The sequence below is a fragment of the Gymnogyps californianus genome, chromosome 23 (genome assembly GCF_018139145.2).
Source record: "Gymnogyps californianus isolate 813 chromosome 23, ASM1813914v2, whole genome shotgun sequence".
Lineage (NCBI taxonomy): Eukaryota > Metazoa > Chordata > Aves > Accipitriformes > Cathartidae > Gymnogyps > Gymnogyps californianus.
In genome coordinates, this window is record NC_059493.1 from 2,082,222 (window position 1) to 2,094,590 (window position 12,369).

Sequence of the window (12,369 nt, forward strand, 5' to 3'; positions counted from 1 at the left end):
TTGAGCTGTCTCACGCCTCTACCTCTGTGGCCAGGCAGACCCTGTGCCCCCTCAGGTGGGTCTGGGACCAGCTCAGACATCTGTTTCCTCTCTCAACACATCTGTGGGCACCAGGAGCTCCGTGTGCTATCCAGCACAGAGAGCTGCACTGCTTGTTCCCTGCATCCCATCTCTCCCCAAGTAGGGACCTTCCCTAATCCATCCTGACTCCCTCTCTATGTATAAAGAAGTATTTTTTTAAATAGCCATTGTTTATTCTGTAGCAAGAGCCAAAGGAGCTGCTCTGATGCATGGCATAAACATATTTTCCCAGAGTTTTCTAAACAGCCGCTTGACCCTCTGGCCAGCGCTTCCCCACCGGGTCTCTCTGGGGCCGGCTCTGCCTCCCTCTGCCCGTGGCGGCAGCGGCTGCGCAGGTAGAGAGCCGGGCCGGCGGTTCTGGCCCATGGCAGCGATGGGCAAGGGGAGAGGATGCTTTCCCTGGTGACAGCCCTGGGCTGGAGGGTGCAGCCGGGGTCTCCAGCACCGCGGGGGCTTGGGTGGAGGCTCTAGAGCAGAGGGGATGGGGGTCAGGGCTGTGCGAGACCCAGCATCTCTGTGCTTCAGCTTTTCCAGCTGTAAAACTGGGACAAAGATACTGAGCCACGTTACTTCCCCTGCCTTGACGAAATGCCCAGGACTCTCCCTTCCTCTCCCCAGTCCAGTCGGCTCCCTGGGAAGGGGGGAGGGTGCCGAGCTCTCCTGTCTGGGAGTGGGAGGAAAAGTCTCATTTAGGCGCTGGAGAGAAGACAATCAGAAGTGGTGTTTTGGATGCCTGCTTCAGCAACTCGAGAAAGCCTGGCTGTTTGTCCCGCTGCGGGCAGTGTGTCTGTCTGTTACTCCGAATGCGGTGGGAGATCCCCTCCAGGGCACGGTGGTGTGGAGATGGTCTGAAAGCGCCGTGAAGGACCGGCTGCAGGAGAATACACTGTAAAACCCCCGGGGCCGAGTCCTGCAGCCCTTTCGGTGCCCTGGAGCCAGCGTGCAGCCCAGCTCTGCCGGGTGGGCGCACACCGGGCTGCCTGGGAGGCGGAGGCGAGGATGGGAAGCGGAGGTGAGGATGGGAAGCCGCCAGCCCCTGGTCACCCAGCAGAGCGGTGGCAGAGCCATGAACAGAGCCGGGCATCCTGCCCCTGTGCCTGGCCTCTGCCGGCTCTGTGGAGCCAAGCCCGACGCCCTCGTTATCCATGGGCATTCCCACAGATGCTCTTGCTTTACTTTTCAGACACAAACCCCAGCTGCGGCTCTGTGTGCCGATGCACGCTGGAGTTACACCTGCAGCCACATTGAAAAGACAAGGCCTTTCCTGCACGCATCTCGTTTGGGCCATGTGCCGTTCCAGCGGAGGGACAACTCGCTCTGTAAATAGCAAGTCCAGGGCTCGGTCCAAGCCGGTAATTAATGCCAGAGCTGGGAGCTAAAAGGGGTTGCATCAAGCCCTCGTCTGCTTTGAAAAACCAAAACAGTCTTGTAAAGATCAAGCTTGTAAAAATGGGGCTCTGTTTTGCTAGCTCATGAATGGGAAGAAATGCCAACTGGATAATTTTTACACATATTTTTTTCCTCTTTGTCAACATTCCCCCATTTGGCTGAAACTTCAAAATGCCATATTTGGAGAGCGCCTGTCTTAGAAGTTCCAGTATTTGTATAAATAGCTGATAGTGAAAAAATTACCCGCTCTGGAGTCTGCCCAGGGGCCCTCAGGAGGAGCGGAGCTGGGGGCAGCCGTGGGGCCAAGGCTGCTGGGGCTCTGGAGCAGCCCAGTGCCTTCCAGTCTTGAGGGGGCTCCCCACTGCCGTGTGTGAGTGGAGAAGGAAGGGTGGGTGGGGGTCTCCAGAACAGCAGCACCCTCCCAAATACAGGAGGGGGAGCAACAAAGCTCTGCCCGTTCTCCTCCATCAGCTGGGAAGGAGGTTTGGGCAATAAATGTGGAAGTGAAGTAGCGACTGTGAGATGCCCTGGATGTCGTCTTTTGGAGTGGGGCTGTCATCGCCATCCCTCCGCTGATGTCGGGGGGACAGGGGTGTCATTGTCCTCCCCAGGGAGAGCCTGAGCACGGGGAGGGGTGTACGGAGAGGGGCACGTAGCGAAGTCCTGGGGTGCAGGGTGGGGGGTTTAGAGCGAGGGGTGCAGGGCGAGACGCTGAGGTGCTTGGAGAAGGACGAGAGCACGCGGTGAGGGGTGCAGGGTGAGGGGTGCACAGAGAAGGACCAGGGCGGACGGTGAGGGGCTGGTGTGTGCGTGGCACGGTGCAGGCTGCGTGGAGAACAAGGACGGACGGTGCGGGGCTGGAGCGCTCCGTGGGGATGCCGGGGGGAGCGGGGCGGGCCGGGGGTGCCCGGCCGGGGGGAGGCGGTGCCGTAGTCCGTTCTGCCTTCATTGATCTCCGGAGCGGGGCAGCCCGGGGCCGCCCCGCGCCTTTAAAGGCTCCTCCTCCCAGCAGCGGCCCGGGGAGCGCGGCGGAGGGGAGCCCGGCCCCGCCGCAGCCCCGCCGGTCCGCCCCGAGGGCTGCTCCGGGCTCCGGCGGCCGCGGGGAGCGGGGTGCTCGGGGAGGGAGCGGCACGTCGGGGGTGCGGGACCCGCTCCCCCCCCCAGCCCCCCCCCGCCCCGAGCCCGGCGGAGATGACCGCCCTGGCCGCCGGCAACGGCAGCGCCTGGGGGGCGGCAGCGCTGGGGGCGGCAGCAACTGCAGCGGGGCGGCCAGCCTGAGCCGGCAGTGGGTGGTGGGGGCCGCCCTGAGCCTCACCGTGCTGGTCATCGTGGCCGGCAACTTGCTGGTGATCGTGGCCATCGCCAGGACGCCGCGGCTGCAGACCATGACCAACGTCTTCGTCACCTCGCTGGCTTGCGCCGACCTCATCATGGGCTTGCTGGTGGTGCCGCCGGGGGCCACCATCCTGCTGAGCGGCCACTGGCCCTACGGCACGATGGTGTGCGAGCTGTGGACCTCGCTGGACGTGCTGTGCGTCACGGCCAGCATCGAGACGCTGTGCGCCATCGCCGTGGATCGCTACCTCGCCATCACGTCGCCGCTGCAGTACGAGGCGCTGGTGACCAAGGGCAGGGCGCGGGCCGTGGTGTGCCTGGTGTGGGCCATCTCTGCCTTCATCTCCTTCCTGCCCATCATGAACCACTGGTGGCGGGACGGGGCGGACGAGCAGGCGGTGCGCTGCTACGACGACCCGCGCTGCTGCGACTTTGTCACCAACGTGACCTACGCCATCATCTCCTCCACCATCTCCTTCTACGTGCCCCTGCTCGTCATGATCTTCGTCTACGTCCGCGTCTTCGCCGTGGCCACGCGGCACGTCCAGCTCATTGGCAAGGACAAGGTGAGGTTCTTGCAGGAGCCCCCCAGCTCCAGCTCCAGCTCCAGGAGCAGCCGGCGGAGACGGCCCTCCCGTCTGCTGGCCATCAAGGAGCACAAGGCGCTCAAGACCCTGGGCATCATCATGGGCACCTTCACGCTCTGCTGGCTGCCCTTCTTTGTGGCCAACATCATCAAGGTCTTCTGCCGGCCGCTGGTGCCGGATCAGCTCTTCCTCTTCCTCAACTGGCTGGGCTACGTCAACTCAGCCTTCAACCCCATCATCTACTGCCGCAGCCCCGACTTCAGGAGCGCCTTCCGCAAGCTGCTGTGCTGCCCGCGCCGCGCCGACCGCCGGCTCCACGCCGTCTCACAGGACCTGCAGCGCTGTCCCTGTGCCTTCAGCCCGGGGGGGGGCCCTCGGAGGACAGCAAGGCGGCGGCCCCCGGGCACCCCGAGGAGGACGGCGAGGCTCGGGGCAGCGGCAGCCGCTGCAGCAGCCGGACGGAGGAGACCAGCCTGTCCCAGGGCAGCGGCCACCGGCAGCGGCCCCTGGGCGAGTCCCGGCTGCAGGGCACCCAGACCACGCTGTGCTCGCAGCTTGACGAGTAGGTACCCGCAGGCGCTCGCTTGGGGGGGCTCCGGGAGACCAGCCCTTTGGGGTGCGACCGGGGGGGCTGTCGATGGTCTGACGGCACAGCGCGGAGCCGGAGGACAGGCAGACCTTGGGGTGCGTGGGAGAGGCGCTGGGGTGCAGGGCTGGGAACCGCTGCCCTCTGCCTTTAGGTTCCCCTAAAACCCCGGCCCCTCCACTGGGCTGCAAAACTGGGGTCCCAGCCCAGTCCCGCCTTGTCCCTTCCCAGGGAGCACCCCAGCCCGCCAGGACGGGGTCTGCTGTTCCTGGGTAAAGAAAACACTGGTGGTGAATAGGGAAGCAAACCGGCTGAACAGGAATGCATCCCGAAGCCTGGGATTCCCCTCCTTCTCCCCCCCCCCCCCGGCTCCCACTTCTGCTGTTAAAGAAGGAAAATGGGGGGAGCCCCTCCGCAGTGAGGCAGCCGGGGGCCGCTGTCGCCAGCCTGGGCTCTGCAGGTCGCTTTGCTCTCCGACAGAGTGTAAACCTGGGAAGGGAATTTATTTCGTCGCCCTCCGTCCCTCGCTGCCATCAGCCCTGCGGACGGGAGATGGGCTTTCCGTAGCTGGCAGCCCCGTGCCAGGGCAGAGGGCTGGCAGGGATGCCTGTGCTGTGGCTCTGCCCTGCCAGCCCGCTGCCTGCACCCTTACGTGGGTTTACACCTCCTTCTGCAAATTACAGGGTGGGTTTTTTCCTCCCTGAATTATTTATTAGTATGACAAAATTTGAATTATTCTGGTTACTGTGGATTTTAACCAGCTTTCTCTGGTCCAAAACCCCTCCTGATGCCCGAAGGCAGGAGAGGTTCCTGCCAGCACACACAGGCAGAGCTACTGTTGGCAGAGACGTGCAGAAAGAGGTGCCAGAAAGTGTTTCCTGAAGTCGCGTGTTCTGAGGAAGGATTCATCCACGCTCGGACTACGGGATGGTAAATCATGGGAAAGCTCTGGGCTCTTCACGCACTGTGCTCTCCTGTTTAAGGTTTGCCGGCAGAGAGACGCCAGCGGGTCCTTCCATCTGACTGGGAGCAGCCGAGAGCCGGGACGAGAGTGAGTGTGCTTCCCCTCGGCCGGCCCTGCGGCGGGGTCGGGGCGATCATCCCTCGCAGCATCTCCTCTGCCCGCTTTGGCCGCTGCCTTCCCTGGGGGAGCGCAGCCTTTGGCCAGCCCGCAGGCAGCTGCCCGCTTTCCGCACGTGAGCCTGGCGTCAGCCCTGCCGTCTGCTGCCACCTCCCCGCCTGCCCCGGGATGCTTTAACCCCCGTCGGGGCGGCTGCCTCTGCCGCGTTGGCTTACGGGCTGCTGGGGCTCCAGACCTTACGCATGGTGCTTTTGGCCCGGCTCCAGCCCTGGATCCCCTTCCCTGCCCGCTGCTCCCCTTTCTCCCAGGGCGGTGGCTTTGGGTCCCCGTCCCCGGGGCTATGCAGCTGCGAGGGTTGAGCCCGGTGGGTGATGCTGCGTCACCTCCCACCCTCTTCTTGCAGGGCCGGGTGTTGCGAAGGGGACGGAGGAGCGGTGCTGGGGGCAGTGGTGCTGGAAGGACCCTCCGGTGCATGCACTGACCCGGAGAGGAGAGGGGCTCTCCCTCGGGAGCAGTCGTGGTCACAGCAGGGCCCGAGGAGCTGGCTCCTCCATGCTGTTGGTGCTGGAGAGCTGGAGCCAGCAGGGAAAAAGCTCCCGCGCCGCTGGCCAAGAGGCAGCACAGCCTTGGGGACGCGCCTGTGCTCGCTGCGTGGACCAGGGACAAGCTCCCACCCGGGGATGCTTCCCGGCACGGCTGGTGGTGGGATGCGGTGGCTGGCGGCTCCGCTCTCTCAAAGGACCTCGTCATCCCAGGCTTGGCCAGGTTTCGGACAGCCCGTCAGGAAGGGGAGAAGAGCCTCCTGCAGGCACGAGCCCTTTCCAGGATCTCCACGCCATTCCTACCCCAGCCGCTGCATTCCCAGGGCTGGGTGCGATCCCGGGAGCCGCAGCGATACCTTTAGCAAAGGAAAAGCACAGGGCAGCAAGGGGAGCTCCGAGCATGGGGGAGTGGGCAAAAAAAGTGAATTATGCTCTTGTCAAATCTCATCCTGTTTCTCCCTCTCCGTTCGGGGCAGATGTCCATGTTTCTGTGCCGTTCGGGAACGGGAGGCGGGGTGGATGAAGCTGGAGGAGCATCAGCAGTGGGATCAGGCGGGGAGAGCATTGTAGGGGGGCGGTTTTCATCCTGGGGCCCCTGCACGCTGGTCTGGGTACGTGGGGCAGTGGGGCAAGGGCAGGGAGGTTAAGCTCTTGCTTTAAACCAATTTGTGCTGCCAGCGTGGTGGGAGGCGGCGGCAGGGCCAGGCCAGCCCCGAGATGCTGCGGTGGCTCCTCCGTGCACGCTGCGGTGCCAGCGGAGCTCGGGGTGCATGTACAGACGGGCGCTCGCCTTCGCGGCTGTGCCCACGCCACGCTGCCACGCAGTGACTTTGGGGATAACGTTGGTTGTAAATATGTCACGGTGACTGTAAAGTTTTTGTCCTGTTTTGCCTCCCCCCACCCTCTGTGTGAAATAAACCTTCGAAACTCTGCGATGCCTTTGAATCTGTGCCGAGCAGAGGGATGCTTCTTCCACGTGCCCTTCCCGAGGGGCTGCCCGAGGCTCGGGCGTGCATCCCCCTCCCGGGCACCCGGGGCTGTGGCTGGCAGGGACCGGCTGAGCGGGCAGGCAGGGAAAAGCCGGGCTCTGGGCATGCCACGGTGCCAGCCCCCAGCCCTGCCACATCTCCCTGCACCCCGAAAGGGCAGGCAGAGCCTGGTGCTGCCAGGGTTCCCTGGCAGGCAGGGCTGTCCCTCCCCAGGGCTGGGGACAGCACCCACCAGCCCTGTGCCCCAGGGGGGAGCTTTGTGCCGGGGTGATGCCCGGAGCATTGGGGCACCCCACGCACCCGCAGCCCCCCGAGCTGCCCCGGCTACCGTGTCCCTCCCCGGGAGCCCACGCGCAGATGCCCAGTGCCACCTCCTGGTGCCGGGGAAGTCCCAGCTCCCACACGGAGCCTGCGGGGTCTGGCTGCAGCCCCAGGGACTGGGGTGCTGGGGGTCTCCCCTGCCGGGATCCTCCCTTGGCGCATTTTGCTTTTAATACCCAGCAAGGATGAAATCGCTAAATAAAGAGACAAATGAAGCTCTTGCTGACTGTTTCCATTGTAGAGCTTCAGACTTCGCTCTGGTGGCTCTTGGGGGGCTGGTGTCTGACCCCTGCAGCTGGCCCCAAGCACAAGCAGGTCCTGTGTGTCCCCAAGCCCCGCTGTGGCCTCATCCTCCCCAGGGTACCCTCAGTGACCTGCTGAGGGGACACAGTCCAGCACCAGCCCAGGAGCTGTTCGTTAGCCCCTCAAGAGCCACGGTGTTAATGAGTAACTTCCCGGACCACAGGAAAGCCCCAGGCAGGGGGTGATGGGGGGCTGTCGCAGGGAATGGGGGACCCTGGGTCTCTGCAAGTCCCACTCACAGGGCTGGCGTCCTCGTCTCCAATCAAGGTGCTGGGCCACCTTGTCTAGCCAGTGCTTCTGCCAGGAAAGGTTGGACCAGATGATCCTCGAGGTCCCTTCCAACCTGGGAGCCTATGATTCTGTGATAAAGTTTGCTCGAGTGGAGCTGCTTCTGCCTTCAGGCTTAACTGTTTGCTGCAGGTCCTCCTGGGGGGCGTGCAGTGATGAGGGGGGGGTGGGTGCATTGGTGCCACCTGCCCCCCCAAAGCACCTGCGCTGCGTTCCCAAACCGCACCTCCCTCGGGGTCCCCCTTCTCTTTATCAGCAGCCAGTGCCAGGTGCTGGTGCTTGTGGCTCTCTCGGTGCGGCTCTCTTGGTGCGGCTCTCCCCGGCTGGGTGCGGGCTGCTGGGCAGCCTGTGGGGAGGGGCACGTCCTGTGGTCCCCCAGGGCTGCTGCTGTGTGTGGGGCAGGGGGGCAGCTCCCTCTGACACCCCAGTCCCTGTGCTGGATCGTGCTGCCAGATTAAACACCGATGCTGACCAAGTCCTTGGTGCCAGTGTGGCGTTTGGGGGCCTCCATGTGCTCTCTCTGTACTAAATGCTTCTCAGAGGCTTTAGTGGCTCTGGTTAGCTGAAACCGCTCTGTGCTGGGAGGGTGCACCGGCTGCCCCGAGCTGCCTCTGCTTACCACGCTCTCCTGCTGCAGGGAGGCTGCTCATCCTCGTGGGGCTGGTTTTGTCTGTAAAGGCATTTAACTGGCTTTCCCTTTCCCCAGGGGATGCATAAGCAGCTAGGTGTTTTTATTCTTCACTTAGCAATGCCATCCTGCCCAGGGGAGGCTTGTCCAGCTGCTGTCACCTCTTGCAGAAAGCAAACGGTCCTGGTGTGAGCTGCCTGCATGCTGCTGTCCTGGCTCTGGGCTTTTGGAACTGGAGAGTTTGCTCTCTGGGCTTTTGGGACTGGAGAGTTTGCTCTCTGTGCTCCAAAGTCACGTTTCTTCCTTGTGTTTCTGCTCCAGAGCAGTTGAACGCTGTTTTCTCTGGTGTTTGTTCCACAGGAGCTGGTTTCTGCTGCTGGTGTTGGATCCGCTGTGGAGGATGAGCAGCCCTTCTCCCTTCTGCAGGTCGCTGTCGGAGGAGAGGCCCGTTGCTGCCCTGTGGGGTATGGAGCCGCATGCCCCGGGCTGCTTTAGTGGGACCTGGTGGCAGGAGTGAGTGGGAGGACGGTGGCTGTGCTCTCCGGGCGGCCAGGGTGGGTGTGCACAGGGCATGATTCCTCCTTTCCCGTGGAGTGTGCACCCAGGAAAGCCTCCCCTTTGCTTTTGGCTCGCCTGAGGCTTGCACGGGGTGGGCAGCTCACGCGTGCACAGACGATGCTGCGTCCCTGCAGGCTGCCAGCTGAACACGGGCACTCGGAGCTGCGTGGTGAAGGAGGACGATGACTTCTTGGAGCACCTGGTCCTGCTGAGAACGGTGAGATCCGAGGCTTGCCGAAGAGCCCGTCGGAGCGAGCCTGTGCCCTAGCAGCAGGGCTGGCTGATGGCTGGGCTCCCTGCCACGGGTCTCTGCTTGGCTCTGCAGATCTGCCTGGGGGCTGAGGCCAGGGACGAGCTGCACGTGGTGGCTGTTGATTCGAAAAACACCTACGGGGACCACAAGCCGGTGCCCATCGCGGCGCTGCGGACCTCGGTGCTCCCCATGGTAAGGGCAGCCGAACGCACAGCGTGCAGCCCCTGGCCGTGGGGCGATAATTTCACCCCGGGCTGGGGTCAGGGGTCTCTGAGCTCTGTCTCTTTGCAGATCAGTCTCAAAGGTCTGGAGCTGGTCCCTCCCGTCACCTTTGTGCTCAAGTGTGGAGCTGGACCAGTCTACCTCAGCGGGCAGCACGTCACCCGTGAGTGCTGCGGGGCCAGGGCGAGCGCTTGGGCTGGGGGCTGCGCTGGGGCTGCTCCTGGGTCCCACGGCGGCTTTCGTGGCAGCTGGTGCCCTCAACAGGGCTGCTTCGCCCCGGGGATGGAGGGATTGCTGGTCTGCGGGGGGGTTCAGTGCTTGTCTGCATTCGTGGGCTCGACACGGTGGTCTGTGCCGGCTCTCTGCTCTGCCTTTGCTGCCGTGGGGTGGGATGGCGTCCGTGTTCCCACTCCCAGCATGGGGGTGGGATTGCTGGCTGTGTTTGCAGCCGGGGGGTTTTACCTCCCCTCGGCGGGTCAGGGCCACCCGCTCCTGCTGCAGCCCTGCATCCCCTCTCCCCAGTGGAAGATGATGCCAAGTCCGAAGCCCATGAGGAAGAGCTCTCGGAGGAAGACGTAGGCGATGAGGATAATGATAGAGCATCGTAGAATAGCTGCAGCTCGGAGAGGACTTCACGGCTCTGGGAGTGGAGCTGGCATGACGGTGATGGTGGGGACACCCTGCGCCAGGAGTGCAAGTGCCTCGTGCCAGATGGGACGGATCCTTGCAGGGGGACACAAACTGTCTGGGCTTTGAATGTCGTCCCTTGTCTCCTCTCCCTGCCCCCTCCGTTCCTACCACGCTCCCAGAAATGCTCTTTCTTCCTTTTATTGCAATAACAATGGGAAAGTGCAAATACCCTGGAGTTAGTCTGGACTGTGCTCTGGTACTCCGGCGCCAGCCTGCTCTTGCCTGCTGCCCTGTCCCTGCCTGCCTGCTGCCCTGTCCCTCCTGCCTGCTGCCTCCCATGGCTCCCTGCCTCCTCTCGGGAAAACATATTCCATGTGTGCAGTGGCCGTGATGCCGTGGGTCACACTGCTGACCCACGGGTCTGGGGGACCGGGGATCCCAGCAAGCAGCCCCTGGAGAGCTGCAGGCTGCTGCCTGCTGCTGCCTGCTCCCCTGCCTGCTGCCAGGACAGGAGGCTCAGGGTCTCTCCCAGCCCCAGCATGTCTGGAGGAGGAAGGCTGCACCATGCTCTGGCTCGGGGCTTGTGTGTCCATGTAAGCTCAGCCGCCTCTTCAGGGGAAGGACGCGATGCTGTGAGGCCGAGGTGCTCGTGCTCCCGCCGTGCAGCCCTGGCACCAGTTATCCCGCCAGCTCCCTTCTAATGGTCCTTTTGTTCTGGTAGGAATCGCTCTGACCATCGCCTGTTTGGATCAACAGGGCAAAGTTGTGTTTTCGTCTTCACGGCAGCCCAGGGAAATGCAGCCAAAAGCCACCCAGAACAAGCAGCCACTAAAATAATATAATTAAAACTCCTAATTGAGAAAATTGCCCAAATCCATTATATGCTTATTAGCTGGCGGCGAGGCTGACTTTAAAGGGGAGCCCTGAGGCTGCGGGCGGGGTGGGCTGGGAGGGGAGCACACAGGTCTTTTTTTATTTTCCCCACTTATAATAGAAAAAGCCACAGAGATGAGCTGATCGGTGCGCGGAGGGAAGATTGCTGTCATCACGCTGTAATGGCTTGGGAGAGGCCGGAGATGGGCCTGGGTGAAACCAGCTGCCAGCCCTGATGGGCTGCAGCCTGGCAGCACGTCAGCCGCTGCGGTGGGCTGTGCCCGACCCCGGGGATGGAAGGGGACAAAAGGGGACAGGATCGCAGGGTGATCGCACGCAGCCTTCGCCCCCGGGAAGGGGTTTCTCGGGCATCGCCTCCTGCAAGGCAAGTGTGCGCCCCGAGCCCCTTCCCCGCGTGTGGGTCTGAGATGTGCCCTGGGATGGGGAGCAGAAAGCTGCCGCCGTGCACGGCCCCGAGCTCTGGGGGTGAAAGAGGGGGGGAGAGCAAAGCTATACTGGGCAATTAATTCATCCAGGTTTTCCCTGCCCTCGCCTTGCTCCCAGCACACAAGACTGTGTGTGCTACTTCTGGAGAGAGGATCAGAGCCACAACCACTGCATTTCTTATTAAAACTGGTGATTCTGGCTTATTTTCCCCACTGGGATGAGCTCTGGGCCCTGTCACTGCTTGGAGCCGGTCAGCGTGACAATGCATTGCCCAAGGGGTGAGGGCTCTCCCTCGCACCCTGCTGCTAGGGCTGCTCGGATTGAAGGTGCCTTGTGGGGGCCAGAGCATCGTGCACGAGCCTGGGGGCAATGCAGCCCCCCCGCTGCCTGTCCCAGGGGTGTTCTGCAGGCGCTGGGCGCAGGCAGGGGTGCCAGCCACGGAGGAGCAGGAATAAAGGCTGATGAATTCATTGATCCTAATTCCTCAGGCGGGAATGAAACGCGCTGTTAATTGGAAAGCTTGCTGAAAGCCGGCCGCTTGGTGTGATCCAGCAGCTGCATTAAGACATCTCGCTGGGTGCAGATTAAGCCCTATAAAGACATCCAGGAAGAAAAGAAACACAAAGCGGATTAAGGTCAGTGCCAGTGAATTTGCACAGCGGCCTCTTCAACTCCCAGTGCGTCTCGGGAGCGCCCGGCAGCAAAGTGCACAAGCAGCCGCTGTGGTGCCGGCCGACTTGCCGGTGCCTTCCCAAGAGCAGCGGGAGCCCGGCGGCGAGGCCCCCCCAACGTGCGAGGACTGACTCCCCAGCGCTTGCCGGTGGGGTGCGTGGGGACAGAGCTGTCACCTCACACCAGTGGCAAGCCCCTTGCCGGAGCCTGGTCTGCAGAACGGCAAGCATAGCCCCGGCTGCAAATGCAGCGTGGGACCCTGGAAAACCACAGCTTGTGGCTGGAGCCGGCGTAGCCCCAGCAGCGGGAAGGGTGGGTGCTTTGGGGGAGATGCCCTTGTCCCCCTTTCCCGCAGCCCCTGGCAGCGGCATGCTCGCCTGGTCCTGCGCGGCAGCATCTCCTGGAGGGCTTTGGCATAACCATGGCAACTGCCAGGTAATTAATAGACGAGTCTCAATGTCATGGAGACAAAACAGGCACAAACAGAGCGTGCCAGGCGTGGGGCTGCATGCCTGCCCAGCCGGGCACGGAGGGACCCGGTGCAGGATGCGGCCCCCGGGCACGCTGCCTGTGGCTGGTGCTGT

General features: G+C 63.0%; 2 protein-coding genes across 2 annotated transcripts; both read left to right on the top strand.

The window, feature by feature from the left end:
- The first annotated feature begins 2,661 nt into the window (after positions 1–2,661).
- On the top strand, positions 2,662–5,024 carry ADRB3 (adrenoceptor beta 3). Its single transcript, XM_050910303.1, is given in 4 exon segments — positions 2,662–2,697; positions 2,700–3,753; positions 3,756–3,954; positions 4,962–5,024. Coding segments are annotated over 4 exon segments (1,329 nt in total). The 3' UTR covers positions 5,002–5,024.
- A 977-nt stretch (positions 5,025–6,001) lies between these two features.
- LOC127025243 (nucleoplasmin-like) lies at positions 6,002–10,201 on the top strand. The gene is made up of 6 exons (XM_050910107.1): positions 6,002–6,111; positions 8,452–8,594; positions 8,823–8,905; positions 9,014–9,133; positions 9,233–9,326; positions 9,686–10,201. The coding sequence occupies exons 1-6, from the start codon at positions 6,002–6,004 to the stop codon at positions 9,769–9,771; spliced, it is 636 nt and encodes a 211-aa protein (XP_050766064.1). The 3' UTR covers positions 9,772–10,201.
- The last annotated feature ends 2,168 nt before the right edge of the window (positions 10,202–12,369 follow it).